The sequence below is a fragment of the Balearica regulorum genome, chromosome 17 (assembly GCF_011004875.1).
Source record: "Balearica regulorum gibbericeps isolate bBalReg1 chromosome 17, bBalReg1.pri, whole genome shotgun sequence".
In the NCBI taxonomy this organism is placed as follows: Eukaryota; Metazoa; Chordata; class Aves; order Gruiformes; family Gruidae; genus Balearica; species Balearica regulorum.
In genome coordinates, this window is record NC_046200.1 from 2,892,241 (window position 1) to 2,907,328 (window position 15,088).

General features: G+C 38.1%; 1 protein-coding gene across 4 annotated transcripts; it reads left to right on the forward strand.

Moving 5' to 3' along the window:
* The first annotated feature begins 585 nt into the window (after positions 1–585).
* ZCCHC8 (zinc finger CCHC-type containing 8) lies at positions 586–14,154 on the forward strand. 4 transcript variants are annotated; one of them, XM_075769673.1, is made up of 14 exons: positions 586–806; positions 1,758–1,800; positions 2,394–2,468; positions 2,962–3,067; positions 3,808–3,885; positions 4,204–4,307; positions 6,004–6,069; positions 7,940–8,000; positions 8,468–8,610; positions 9,384–9,526; positions 10,311–10,426; positions 10,890–10,973; positions 11,808–11,922; positions 12,648–14,154. In XM_075769673.1, the coding sequence occupies exons 1-14, from the start codon at positions 632–634 to the stop codon at positions 13,454–13,456; spliced, it is 2,118 nt and encodes a 705-aa protein (XP_075625788.1). In that variant the 5' UTR covers positions 586–631; the 3' UTR covers positions 13,457–14,154. The 4 variants fall into 4 exon arrangements, with proteins under 4 accessions (XP_075625788.1, XP_075625787.1, XP_075625790.1 ...); XM_075769672.1 differs by having other exon boundaries at positions 7,937–8,000; positions 12,648–13,595; XM_075769675.1 differs by lacking the exon at positions 586–806 and adding an exon at positions 1,051–1,146 and having other exon boundaries at positions 1,729–1,800; positions 7,937–8,000; positions 12,648–13,595.
* The last annotated feature ends 934 nt before the right edge of the window (positions 14,155–15,088 follow it).

The window sequence follows — 15,088 nt, forward strand, 5'->3', positions numbered from 1 at the left end:
AAAGGAGCCCCTTGCTAATACTTTGGTACTTGAAAGTACTGGAAGGTGTGTTAACTTTTGTAGTAGGTTATGTGAGTTTGTCTTACAAGAAAGCCTCTAATCCGAGCAGGTTAAGTTGCCCAACCAGGAGTGTGACTCTTTCCAGGGCAGGATGCAATTCACGGGGGGCCTCACTGCAGACAGCCTACTTAAAAAGACTCTTGTATTTGTATTGCTGCCGCCCTCGGAGAGGAAGGGGAAAAAAAATCCAAAACACCCACCCACGCACAACAAAAGAAAAAAAGGAGCAATGCAGCAGCTGGTTCCTGGGATGAGCTGCCGCCTCCCATTTTGGGGACGCTTCTCCTCCGCAGAACTACAGCTCCCGGCGGGCCGTGCGCCGCGGAAAGCCCAGCACGCACCGGCCCCGCCCGCAGCGGACAGACTCCGTCTCCCAGGAGGCACGGTGCCCGGAGCCCGGCGCCGCCAGGGCGGGCTGCGGCCATTGCATGCTGGGAGTTGTGGTCCTCCGGCTCCACAATGGGGCTAGGGCCCGCCCGGCGCTTCCCGCTGCGAGCGGCGGCTCCGTCTGCACTTTGCCCCCTCGGCGGCTCCCCCGCCCCAAGCCCCTCCCTTCCTGCTGCAGCTTAAGATGGCGGCTGAGGTGGATTTCGGGGACCGCGAGCTCTTCGAGCAGCTCGAGGAAGATGATGTGCCGCCGCCACCGCCTCGCCTCAGCGAGGAGGAGAGACCCGAGAAAGCTATGGAGGAGCTCTACGCGCGGCTGCGGGACAGCGAGGAGACGGTGCAGCGGCTCCGGGCGGAGAATATCCTGACGGGAGAGGCAGGGCCTGCTCCGGGGAGGGGGAACGGGGTGCGCCGCTCCTGCCGCCGGTTCTCTTCCGGGCCGGCCTTGAGGGGCTCCGGCTTTTCCTGCCTGCCGCGGCCCTCGCCGTTGCGGGGGAAGGCCGTGACGGGCTCTGCCTGGCAGTCGGGGCCCTGGCGCCTCCTGAAGGGCGATGAGAATTGAGCTCGGTGGGGAGGGGGCAGCCTCCTTGGGACGCTACGGGGCCGCATCTCGGTGCGGTGGCTGGTTTTTCCCGGCTTCTGTTTCCGTCGCTTTAAGAGGGAGTTTTCTCTGAAAACTTTTATCCTCAAAATGTCCAGGTCCGCGCCAGCATCGCCTCACTTGGCAAAGGAGGTAGCTGGGTTCCTGAGTGCTGTGCTGACTGTTAGAACACTTGACGCTGGACTTCTTATTTCTGTCTTTCTAGGGAAAACAAATAGCTGTACATTCACTTTGAAAACCCTTTTTTAACATAGCTAGAAGTAATTTTAAACTGTTAAATTGTGAGTGGTTTCCTAAAGGGTTTTTGTGTTAGATACAGTAGCAGAGTGGAATCCAAAATGGTTTTTATAGTTTATTTTCTATTTACAAGTATGTGTGTCTTGCAGTTGACTTTTTTGTGATGGTTGTAGATATGCTAAAAATAAAGTGCTGTAAATCTGACAATTCAACCATAGTGCATATAATGAATTATACTATTTGAATTGTCACAACTAGTCCTCTTTTTCATCTGGTGGGAGGTTTTCTTTGCATTTTATTGCGTTTCTTCAGCAACAGATGGATTTGTAAATAATCCTCTGTGAAGTGAAAAGGAAGGTCTGAAACTCCATTTGTTATTCTGTGGAATTCTTGTTTGTTTTGATCCTTTAATTAATTAAGATGTATATCTGTGTCTTCTGAAGAAGTTAATGTTCCTTAACAATAAATTAACATCAAGAACTTAGAAGGAAGCTGAATATTCTGACTCGTCCTAGGTATGTTAATGCTGACTTAAAACACTTCATATGACGTATATATGTTTGAAATAGAGTTTGTCTGAGATAATAGCTGCCTGAGCTAACGAGGTGTGCCACGTCTTTTAGAAACCTTGTTTCTATGTCCCCGTCCCTGCTCAGATGTTGGGTTTCTGAAATGCCGTTATCATTCTTGAAAAGTCTTTTAGACTTGAGTACCAAGAACTTAGTTTGTATTACTGTAACTTTATTTATTTGTGTGTATCTGTCTGTTTATGAAACTTACGTGGCCTTTAGGAAAACATTTTTTTGTAAAGTTCAGCAGTGAGAACAAGTACATTAAAGTCTTATTTACTCAATAAATAAATAAGAGATCTTATTTATGAGATCTTATAACAGTTTACCGCAGTTAGAAGAAAATTTCTGTAGCGTGATGTTCTGCTTTGGTTTCTTTCCACCTCACACAAGGCAACCTGCTTTGCTTGGAGGAGGATGACTTCTGTTTAAGTGAATAGGAACTTCTTAAAAGAAGACTCTTTGCTGTGTTAAAACAGATATGGAATATTTACAGTACAGCTAATACAGTAACCATTGTCTGTGTTTTGTTCTTCTAGTGGAATTGTAGTGGACAACTCCAAAGTTGATGGACCTCTGTTACAGATTTTATTTATGAACAATGTCATTTCTAAGTAAGTACTTCCCAAGAAAAAACAATCCTGACAGGAAACGAGACTGTCTGGCTGTGTTAGTGTTTGCCCAAAGGGTTTTAATTCAATAACATAAACTTGTTAAGCCTGAAGGGGAGAAAGGATAATGAGCACTATGAGAGGAGGTCTGTTGCTTTCATTAGCAATATCTGTTTTTGTCATGAAGTGTGACCTCCAGGAACTTGGAGTGAGTCTTGAGTAACAGTGTGAGTTCTGTGAGTGTTGTGGGTAAATGTAGTAAACTAAATTTTCCCTGCCTCTGAGCTGATTTTTTGCCACACTAATATAAAGGCACTCTCTAAGAATAGATTGCATTCATGTTGGTAGTGGTTGGGAGGAGGGCAGGAGAGAAGATGACTGCCCCTTTTCTGAGTTCTTGAGTAGTAAATGGTAAATGCTTAAAAAAAAGACATCTGGCATATGTTTCAATCTTGTTCATGTCTTCATTTCTGTATACTTCTTAATTCCATTACAGGCAGTATCATCAAGAAATTGAAGATTTTATTTCTAGTTTAGTTCAGAAATACGAAGAGCAGAAGAGAAGTGAACAAGAAAAAACGCACTTCAATGTTAAGCCACAGGTACTTTAAAACTCAAGTTATTAGGTGCTCCTTCTCTTGCATCTTTATAGTGGGAATATCAAAATACTACACTGCTAAATAGCTGAATTCTAGATGTTTTGTCCTGTTTAATTGCAAATCAAGTAACTGTCAAACAAGCGTTGTGTAATTATTTGTTCCAAAAATAAAGGACCAGGACAACAAAAATACCCTTTCTGTATGTGAAAATGCTGCTTTAAAAACGTTCCTAGTGAAATTTGTGCAAAAGCAAAGTAATAAGTTGTTTTAAATAATCAAGAAAAGACTATGAAGTACAAACTTAGCCTCTTTTGACAGTATATGGCCCAACTTTGAGTATATATAAGAGCATGATGAGCAACAGAATCTGGAAATATTTAGTTTAGAATTTTGAGTTTTAATTAACATTCACTTTTTAGCATTCACTTTGAATAAAAGGGTGAAATGGCACATTTCTCTCCATATTTCTCTTGGCTTTTCAGATAAGAATAAAGATGTTCTTATGCAGCATGTTTCTCATCAAAGAAAATATTAGAAATGAGCTGTGTCATACTTTGGATTGTGGAAAACATCATGACTGATGTAGCCATCTCCATCTTATTGTTTAACTAATGTTTCATGAAGGAATAGAAGTAGAAACTGTATTCTATGTTCTGTACCTTTTCCGTACTTTAGTAATTTAGGAGCTCTTCTTTTTACTGTTACTTTAAATTAGTTGTTTGCATTTTTACTTTTCATGTCAGCCCTCCAGTATTGTTTTGGAAGAGGATGGTAAAACGGCAAGCTCGAATTCTGCTAAAAAAATTAAAGAAGCTTTTAGTGTAAGTTTTTGACTATATACTCTTCAATGGTAGGTCTGACTCTTCATTCTACGTATTCAGTATACACTGCCATTAAAATAAGATCTTGTTAAATTACATTTATCAGCATAATAGCAGTTAAGTTCAGCATGTTTTGGCTACATCAGTGGAAAAAATACTTATTTGTACAGGTGTGGGTGTGTATTACTTGTAAATTCTTACAGAGTGGGGGAAAAAAACCTGGAAGTATTTCAAGCAGTGTAAATTTATAGAAATGCTACCAAAATCTGACCTAAATATTGACACATTTCTGACAATTTTCTGACTTTTTTTCTACAGGTTGTAGGAAGTGTTCTGTATTTTACCAATTTTTGTCTCGATAAACTGGGACAGCCTATATTAAATGAGAATCCACAGCTGACAGAAGGATGGGAAATACCTAAGTATCCTGTTTACTAAAACAAGGGGTTTTTTCCGTTTGTCAAATCCAAAGAATGCCAGTCGGTAAATTGAACTCAAATTCTGCTCAGTAATTTGTACATTTCTATCAAAACCGTATCAGTCGTTACAGATGAAAAGTTTAATGAGTAATTAATGGCTTTTTTACTCAAAACGTGTAAGTATTTGATATGATTGGCTCGCTGATTTTTAGAAAGCTTATGCTTGGGAAGAGTGAATGCCTTATCCCCATAAATACATCTTGTGACTTTAGGAATTTCCTGGGCCAGTCTGTAATCAGGTTTGGAATGACAGCTCATTCCAGATACAAATAAGTGTTCTCCCTCTATAAAATCTGCTATCTGGGAGAAGAAAAGGGCTTGGCAAATTCAAATATGTTCTAAGGTGATTTTTTCCAAATGTGGGAGCCAGTGGGAAAGTCTTTTAATACAGTTTAGTTATAGAATGCTCTGAACTTGCATCCATTTTAAAAGTTGGTTCTTTGCTGTTTGTTAATGTCAGTATTTGAAAGGTGGGATTAAGGGAAATGTTGGAAAAAGTGTTTTTTAATATTGTAGTCCTCCATGACAAAAAGAAATTGGACAAGAAATTCCTCCACTTTTCTCAAGTAACCTCATCTCCCCAGTTTTCCAGTATTGCTTCTGCCCCAGAAAGACATTTCTGCAATATCTAGCTGCCAAGCTTGTTGTTAAAGGTCATTTCTTAGTGTTCAAAAAATTACTTGTATCCGAACAAAAATTGCTATTTTATAAGCCGGCTAACCAGGGTTTTCTTGTGCCTGCCTTTGACTGTGTATGCACTGTGCTATAATTTTACATTTGGAAAGCTGTTTCTGTTATAGTGCATTAAGTCAATCCTGTTCTCCAAATGATATTTGTACTATCTCCCAGCCTCTAGATGCAGGGGGAATTTCTCCTGAAATGCAAAGCCTAGTGCAGCTAAACTCGTGTCTGCCAGCTTAGCTTTGATAGTGTTCTTTAAATGCACTTCCTGCATCTTTCTTTACGGCTCCTGTAGATGATATTAAGCCTAAAGTAGCACTTCTGAGTGAAACGATGTATTGGGTACCATGCTTCTAAATGACTGAAGTACTGCACTCAATTAACATGTCAGTTTGACTAGTATCTGGCATCTGCTTTTCTTTTAAAAAGCAACTGTTAGATTCTGGAAACTGCTGTGCTTCTGAACTCTACTGAACCTCTTAGTCTTTACCATGCGGGTTTGCTTGCGGCCCTCTTGTCTTCTTGTACGTTTTAGACAAATGGGCAGAGCAGACAACACATAGCAGTCCAAAAGTATGATATGACCTGTCTCCACCTTCTTCAGAAGTGAATTATATTTTTGAAACTCTACCAAAAATATATTATTAAGAAGATTGCTGTGAAGCATATCAGAATTATTAACTTGAAACTTCTGCCTATAAACAAGAGGGTTGTAGTTTTAGTGCTGATAAACAGCAAAATTGATTATTGGATAGAAATTGGGTAGGAGGAAACAACATAAGCCTACCTTACCAAATAGTTCATAGTTTATACTATAGGCTTCATATCAAGGACCCATCTGTAACTTAATCCGGAAGAGTCAGTATTCTATTCAAAGCGCTGTTAGGTTTTCACTGATACTTTAAAGAAGATTGAAATTTTGCTTCATCCAGTAGCAGTTCCTTATTGAAATCTAAAGATATCATCAAGTTTTCAGCCAGATTCTCTCCCTAGATGGACAAGAAATACAAGTAAAACCAAAAAGGTTTGTATTATTCTTAAATATAAAGTTTTGAGACAAAAAGTTCAGATGTACACTGTGATTATTCCCCAGTATACTAAAGTCTTGAACATACTTGAACAATGAGTTTAAGTAAACCAGTGCTGAGCTTTGCAGTCAGTGGGTCTCTCTTGTTTATTGACTTTCTTTAGGAAGGGCCTAAAATCAATGTGTAAAAAGTTTCTGAGGTTTATGCTCAGTGCTTCTGTTGCTTGCCTTTTTGGTGATTGCTTTGTTATCCTTGTACTGGTGTACTATCATCACTCTTACTGTTTTGTAGAACAACTCCTGTCTGACTTATTTTATAGGCTTTTAAGACAGACTGATCTTAGAGTTGATTGAATAGCTTTTATGGGAGGTAAGAAGTAAAGCAAATTGAGTTTCCAACTGACAGCTTGTGTGGGCAAGCTTTTAGTGGGAATTTCAAAGATATAGGAGCATGCGAAGTTAAACTTTGGTTTGATTAGAAATACTACCATCTGAATGGAAAGCAGAGTGAGTTGTGCTCATGATACGGGATGATGATAAAATACTTGGATCAGCGCAGAAGGTTACTGTTTGAATACTGTGTAAAGGTGAAGCAGAAGATGCGCTTCACTCTATCTGATTAGGGGCTTCAAGAGGTTGGAGTATGTGGGGGTTACCCTGGACACTCATCCTTGTGTCACCCTTTTGTCTCCACTTTTGGTTCCCATCCTAATTCGGTAAAGATAAATGTTCAGAAAAGAAATCTTTCTCTAAAATCTTGTAAGAGATTGGGATCATCCCCCCCCCCATAATGTTGAAAATGTTTGCTGCCAGGGTGTGAATTTACAAGGAAAATTAAACCTGAAGCCAGATGCAGTTCTATACCAGGTTTTCAGTGCACAATTTTACAATATGCATAACTTGTTCAAACTGTGGACGAGGATTTTCCAAGAAGTAGGCATGCTCTCCTATTTGTTTCTACTGGTAACTGATTCTCAGTATTGTAAAAAGGATCAGATCTCTGATGATGAAGCATAAGAGAAATAGAGATATTAATGTACTACAGGCATATTAAATGGAAGGATTCCTTATCTGTACTTTAGAGTTAAAAGTATTTTAACATCTTCACTTTCCTTCCTCTGGACATAGCATAAGCTTTAGTATGTAGGTTTTGTTTTCATTTATTAGCACTATCTAAGCAAATGTTTACATACTTAATCAGAAGCAGAAATCCCTCAGTGAATGCTCTTCTGTCTGCACCATGATATAAGGAGAAGCTTTTCCACGTTTAGGACAGTAAGCTATTGGATCAAGTTGCCTAGGGAGGTTGTGCAGTCTCCATCCTGAGAGATTTTCAGCACCCAACTGGAGAAAACCCTGAGCAATCTGGTCTGATCTCATAGCTGACCCAGCTTTGATTAAGGGACTGGATTAGAGATCTCCTGAAATCCAGCCTGAATTATACAATGGCTATTCAATTCCCTGTTAAAGCAATAGATCTCTATTATATGGGATATGAAAGCTCCATTTCTGCCTGGAGGTACTACTTTTCCACTGTAATTTTCGTTCTTTTTCTTTCTTTCCTGTCCACATGCCGTCATGTTTTTGTTTGTTTTTTTCCCCAATGCTGTGCCTCTGTTTTTCTCGTTTCTTGTGTTCTCCTTAGGACTGTGAAATAAATAATATTCTGTTACTCTATTTTAAAGATTGACATTAAACAGTCAATTTAAGAGAAGCAGAAGACAGCATATGAAATCAGCAAGCAATGCTTACTTTTTTTTTTTCTTAATCTAAACCTAAATATCTAGCAAGATTTAAAATAATCAAGTGCATTTAACATTGCAGAATGATTTTTCAGTCTTAATTTCTTGTGCATTTTTTTAAGCAGGCCAAAACCGCATTGTTTCAATTGTGGTTCTGAAGACCATCAAATGAAAGACTGTCCAAAGGTAAAGTCTACATCAGTACTCAAAAGACTGCTGCTCTCCAAGAAATGTTTCAGTGTAACTGCGCTATTTAAAAAAAAAAAAGAATTGGATGCATTGAGTCAGGACGTACAAATGGTTATTCATCTCTGTTGATTAGATTATACTGTTCATACTTTAAATTCTAACATACTAAATCAGAACATAAATAAATTTTGTAGTATAATGGTTTGAATGTGTCCTTTAATTTATGGAGGGACATTTTCTGTTTGAACAGTCTTTCCTCCTGTTCTAGAGCTCCTCTAGATCCAATGCAAATACTCGTGGCTTTTTGCTTTGTAGTTTTCATTACAACTGTAGTTGTATCACATAGCCATGTGGTAAACGATTAAGCATGCTGAGGGCAAGGAGTACCAGTTTTATGTCGGGTGAACAAGTGCATACATTGTAGATTGTCCAAATCTAAACTTCCCAATTGTATTATCTTTAAGCCACGAAATGCAGCTCGTATAAGTGAGAAGAGAAAGGAGTTTATGGAAGCTTGTGGTGAAGCGAGCAATCAGAATTTTCAGCAGCGTTATCATGCAGAAGAAGTAGAAGAGAGGTTTGGAAAATTTAAACCAGGAGTAATTAGGTATCTCTTTTTCCTTCCATTAGCTGTTGCACTGCTTTTCTGGAATACCTTTTCTACCTTTGGAGTGCCAGATGTTACTTTCCAGAGTTCTATAAGTCCATCTGCTGCTCTTAACTATGGGTTTATTATGTTCAAATTTGCTAAATAAAATTTTGTTTAATAAATTGCACAGATATTTTTTCAAATGAAGACTCATTGCTAGCTTAATAGTCCTACCTTTTCCCATAGTACTTTCCATAATGTAGGGAGACAGCTTTTAGTCTTTGGCTACTCAAATTGCAAATATATTATGTTCCTAATAAACTAAAAATATATGCAAGATTCTGAAAATTTTGAGCTTTGAATGTCCCTTCCCTCTTTTTCTCTCTATTCCAAATGTTTTAAAAAATCATAATGTGGCTGTACCAGTCTCCAAAGAAATCGTCAGTAGATTTAGTGTTGTATTAAGTTCCACCCTTTCTGTCATGATAGCTACAGTTAAGGCCATGAATCAGAAGTAACAAGTCAAGTAACTTGTTCTCAGCATAGAATTAATTCTCATAAAACATGTAAGCATACAAGAAATGAAAGTGTTGAAAGTTATCTTTAACTTCAGAGCTGGTTCTGACCTAAAATCGTTATATCTGGGATCAACAGGCAACATAGTTTGAGCTAAAACTAAGTTATTTTAACTTGATAGTTTAAAATTCAGCAAGATGTTCAGAATTTCCTTTTGTCAAAACTCAGTTATGGATTTTACTGGAGGACTTTTTGTTTTCTGTTTCTTAACTTAGTGGGGAACTTCAAGATGCACTTGGCGTTACAGATAAGAGTCTTCCTCCATTTATATATCGTATGCGTCAGCTGGGTTATCCTCCAGGTTGGCTCAAAGAGGCTGAAATGGAGCACTCGGGACTTGCGCTTTACGATGGGAAAGGTAAGGAATGTGCTGTGGGAATGCAGTTTTCATGTGCAGGCGATTTACTGGCTACACCCTATTCAGGGGACAATAAAGTACCTAGTTTGTAAACCTTCATCGTCCTCATGGAAGAGTGAGAAAGTTGTAAATCAAGTTTTCTTTTCTAAAGTCATGTAAAAGTACTCCCCTTTCATTTAACTGTGCTGTGACAATGAACCGCCTCCTACAATGATTAGATTGCGTAGATGAAGACTCTTTGTCAGTGTGATTTCACTCTAATCAAGGGTTGATATTAGAACATGGAGTTCCTGTGAAACTCTGCAAGACTTGCAAAGACCCTATTGTCAGATTTTTCTCTTCCTTTTTTTAATAAGCTGCTCTTTTCTTACATTTTATGAAAGAAACCATAATACTTTCCTAAAGTTCAGTAACTTACTCTTAAATAATAAGACCACCAGCAAGCAAAGAATACATCTTTTTAAAACCCAACTTACCAAGTAATTTACCAGCTTTTTACTAATGACCAACGTTTGTGCTGCACCTCTGAGAACAGTCCTGATGCCAAATTCTGAGGCTAGTAATGGTACATGAAGGGCGGTGGTGTTACGAGTGCCCAGTTAGGTTTCTGGGGAAGTTTCATGCGTGTATCTGATGGGTTTGGTCACTGTTACTGCTTTTGTGGAGTACAGAGCCTTCTCTCAACACTTACATTCCAAAACCCAAACCCCTCTTCTTAAATCCTGTGGATTTTTTTTCAGTAATGTTCTTAATTAACATCAATAATAATTATGTTTCATTATAGATGATGGTGGAACAGAAAATGAAGGATCTCGTCAACCAGAACGCATCACTTACGATGTCTCCAAGTTGATAAACTATCCAGGTTTTAATATATCCACTCCAGTTGGGATCCCAGATGTAAGTGGTTGTGCTTCGCCTTCTAAACAACGTGCGGAGTAACATCAATTGCTTTTAGCCAAGTTTAACATTTTGTATTCCACATCTGACAGTTTTCTTTCAACTGGCTCTTAATTTTAAGCACCTGGTTTGGGGCAGTGGGCTGTTGAGGTCATTGGCATGTGATCTGTCACAGCTGTTGTGGGTGGGGTCTGGCAGTGCTTCTGTGGTGATTATTTCCATTATGAGACCAACAGGAGCCTAGAAGAATAGTTCAATTTTTTAATTTTTTTTTTTTTTAAACACAAAACTTCACACACAAATACCTGTTCCTTCCATTTAGTCTGATAAATGAGGCTTTTGATGAGAACTTGAATTCATCTTGGCTTTTTAATCTTGCAGTGTTTCTCTTAAGTTTTACTGTCAAGTTTTTAGCCAACCGTATACAACATTATTTCTCTTTTTTTTTTTTTTTTTTTTGTAGGAATGGCAGATGTTTGGTTCCATCCCCATGCAGCCATCTCAACAGAAAGATGTTTTTGCTAACTACCTTTCTAATTTTCACACGGTGAACATACCTCATTGTTATTTGCAAAAAAAAAGTTGTCTTGTAGTTAGTGTAGCCAATGATGATCTCTTGTTTATATCTTCTTTTTTGCACAAGGGGATAGACTTTCTTATTGACAAAACCAAATGTGAAATGCTGGTGCTTGGCTTACCTGTTCTAACAATAAGGAGCTTCATGTTGAGAACAAATTCCATTATTTTAATTAATATAAGCAGATCCAAACTGTGCAGTATTTTATAAACAGTTGTGAAAAAGGTTACTATAAACTTTTACAGCCTAGAAACAGTCTTAATTCCAGACTTCCCAAAAAAGTGACAAGTTTACTTGCCATGGTCATGATTTACAGTAATCTTATTATAGTGACTTGAGAAAACACATGATAGTCTGGTCCTGTATCATTCTCAGGTCTTCTCTAATGTGACTCTAGCCTAGTGTTATCTACTGCAGAATACTCCTAGTTAAGGATGGAAGATGTGTGCTCTGCTCTCAATCCCAAACTGTGATGCTGTATGGAATTGAATAGTAAATTCTAAGCCTGCCAAGAAGGGACGTGCAATACTTGTGATGGTCTCATAAGATTTAGGTATCAAGGTTGAAACTTGGTTGTAATCCTGTGTTAGGAATGCATATGGTCTTTTGCCACTTAAATCTGAACAAGACAGCAATTCTTTCAGTTGCATTAAATCTCTCAAACTTCAATGTCTAGTTTACACACTGGGGCACCAAATGACTGTATAGTTATGAAACTGCTTAAATGTTTTGTTACAGCTGGAAATGTTACCTTGTACAGTTTAACACTAATTTCTTTTCTTTTCCTGGATAATTTCTCTTCAGCCAAGTCTAAAATCTAGCAACAAAAGGGCTGCATCTCAGTCAAGCTCTCATCATTCAAAACGACCAAAAGAAGACAATTTGGAGATACCAGCAGCTGACATGGACCTAGACTCTGGTATAGTTATTCTGCAATTTTATTTCCTAGTTACAATTTTTATTTTCAAAATAAATTGCTCTGAATTGAAATGTCAGTATTCATAAAGAGAAACCAATGTATTAGCATTTGTTGTGGTTGGTAATTAATATAACTGCTAACATATGCTAGCAGTGTCCTACTATAGTTGCATTTGGGCCTCTCGACAGTAAGCATTCTCTCTTGCTGTGATTGTCATATCTTCTGGTACCAAGCAGGAAGATATGACACGTGTGCCCAGAGCAATTGGAATGTTAGGTTGCAGATTCTGATCTCTTTACTTTGGGTGTATCCTAAAGAAACTTCTGTTATGAAGACCTTAAATCCTTAAATATTTGAATGAAATTATGTAGGAAGTTACAAGCTCACAACCTCCTAAAATTAGTCAAACTCACAGGAGGACTTAGAGTATTGTTTGAATAGCTGGAGAAACTGAGGAAATCCTTCAGTGTGGAATAAGCTCATTCTCAATACATTGGAGAGTATTGTATCTTTTTTTTTTTTTTCTCCTTGAATGGCTAGCAGATCTAAAATCCCCCAAAATATTGTTTCAGTGGTTATTAACACCTTCAAAACATTTGTTCTATCTCAGATGAAAACCAAGGATGAGAAGATAGAAGTCTACTAGTTAATCAGAGCATTGGCACTTTGAATCTTGTCCTAGTCAGATTTCAGATTCTAATAGATGCCTTTCAATCTGTTTCTAGATCTGGAAGTGTCACAAAGATCTCAAACTCGTAACAGTTTTCAGTTCCAACCTCCGCTGCCACCTGGACGTCCATCAATGTCAAGTCCTCCTCCTTTACCACGAGGAACACCCCCACTAAATCTTACACCAACTCAACCTTCAACACCCACCCGCTCTCCTCTTCCTATGACTACTCCGCCGTTGAATCCTTCCAGTGATATTCCTCAGCCGAAAATAGTGGACTCAATTATGGATGAGGATACTCTGACTTTGGAAGAGCTAGAAGAACAGCAGCGATTAATCTGGGCAGCACTAGAGCAGGCAGAAAGCACAAACAGTGACTCTGATATTCCTGTTGATACACCTTTAACTGGAAATTCTGTTACATCGTCACCATCTAGGAACGAAGTAGATATTGTTGCAGAAGAAAGATCATCCGATAAGCTGATTACAGTGGAAACTAGATTTCCTGACATCAGTGAACAGATACCAGAAAACGAACGTTCTATAACTAGTCCTAATCCAGGAGATAGTTTACTTAACTTACAGGAAAAGAATACAGATTCTGAAGGCTTGCTGGATAACATCATACCTGCTCCCAGCCATGAGGATAATGATGGAGAAAATACAGGTGGTAATAAAGTGGTCACAAGCATTAAATTGCCTGCAAAAAACTCCAGTCTTGTTCCTGATATGAGCAAGTTTGCTGCGGGCATAACACCATTTGAATTTGAAAATATGGCAGAATCAACAGGTGTTTATCTGCGAATAAGAAGCGTGTTAAAAAATTCCCCAAGAAACCAGCAAAGGAAAAAGACTTCATCTTAACTGGTCTTTCTTTGTTTCATTATGTCCAAATCCCTGTGTCCTCTCTCCTCCTTCAGTTTTACAAACTCGGATAGCCTTCCTCCTCCTTTTGTGGGAAAGAGAATATCTTGACAAATACAGCTCTGCCCTGTTCTTCCTTGGGACTGATGTCAGTGCAGGGTTTCCATATTGAGCAGGACCACCAGTGCAGCCAGAAAATACAGAAGAATTTTCCCAAGTTGCATCCTTCCACTAAGGAATAACAGGACTGCTGATTTGTTAAGAGTAATTTACTTGCCAATACATGAAACTCTAAAAATAGGAGTTTGTGGTTTGCTGTTCATTACTTTGGCTAAGATTTATATTGTTCTTGAGTTTCAGGTGGATTGGTGATTTTTTTAAATATCTGTCCTTTGTACAATAATCTGTACTTTATACATTTTGCTAATTATCCTGTAGATACGTTTAATATATTCAGAATGTTTTTTAAAAAGTTCTAACATTAAGATTTCCCACATCAAAATCCTGACAATTGGATGAAAATAATCAGGGATTACCAGCATTATTTTCACCATTTCAAATATTTTTATAAATTATTTATGTGGGTCAGTTTTAATTACCACTGTATTTTTTGTAACATCATCCTTCATGTAAACTTGCTGTACATACATGTTCATTGTTGTGTACAGAGGTTTAATAAATGAGCTTTTATATAAAGATTTTGTTTTTAATTGGAGTCCTAAACCATCAAACTACTGATTTTTGAAAATTAGCTGCTGAAGATAATTAGAAAAACAAGCTGATTAAAATGAGAGTGAATAAAATTAAATATTTTAGGAAGGGTCACAACTATTTGGTTCAGGTTTTCATCATCAAGAAGCTGTTAAAATTATTTTAGCTACCTTAGAACCTTGCTATACCATTCAGTTTTCAGAATCTCAAGAATTGCCTGCTTCCAAAAGCTTAAAAGTGTTGTAATTATGCTAATTAATTGTTCTAACACTTTTTTCCCTTCTCTTAATTGTCTTCAGAGGGACCTGTAGGTGAAATGACTGTACATTATTTGCATTGCCAACAGAGGGAGCACTAGATTGACTGAACAGTATTCATTCAAGCAGGTAAAGCATTTGTTAGTCCTGATATAAATGCAGGAGAAAAGTCTTCCTAGCCAAGTGAGATACATCATAAACCAAAGTATATTCAAGTATGTAAGAAGAGCCTTGTGAAGGGGTGGATGTTCAAAGGTGGTTTTGATAACTTCAGAGACTGAACTTATTCTTCAAAATTCTTGGCTTTGCAGATAGTACATGCTTTCCATATTAGTACACACTGCATTTGAATGCTTAAGAGAACCCCAGGCTTTTTGTAGTTAAAGCTTTGATTTTTTTTCTCTAAACTTTACAGGAAGGGAAAACCAAAGTGAAGTGTCTTTATATATGAACTGCTGCTTGTCTTTTGAGAGGCTGAAACAACTTTTTGCAGCATATACCAGTTCAGTTTATCTGGTTGCATTTGGAAAGCAGTGGTCAAGGTAAATGTTCATCGTATCTGCTAAAATGAAAGGCTTTTTTTTTTTTTCTTTTCACATTTTATAGGAGAAATAGTATTACTTTCTGTAATAGGAATGGATAACTAAATAATATGTTGCTTCCA

Coding starts and splice junctions, on each gene's coding strand:
- ZCCHC8 (XM_075769672.1), top strand. CDS start 632: ATGGCGGCTGAGGTGGATTTCGGGGACCGCGAGCTCTTCGAGCAGCTC. Junction 10,427..10,889: donor CTCCAGTTGGGATCCCAGAT/GTAAGTGGTTGT, acceptor TTTTTTTTGTAG/GAATGGCAGATGTTTGGTTC. Junction 10,974..11,807: donor ACCTTTCTAATTTTCACACG/GTGAACATACCT, acceptor ATTTCTCTTCAG/CCAAGTCTAAAATCTAGCAA.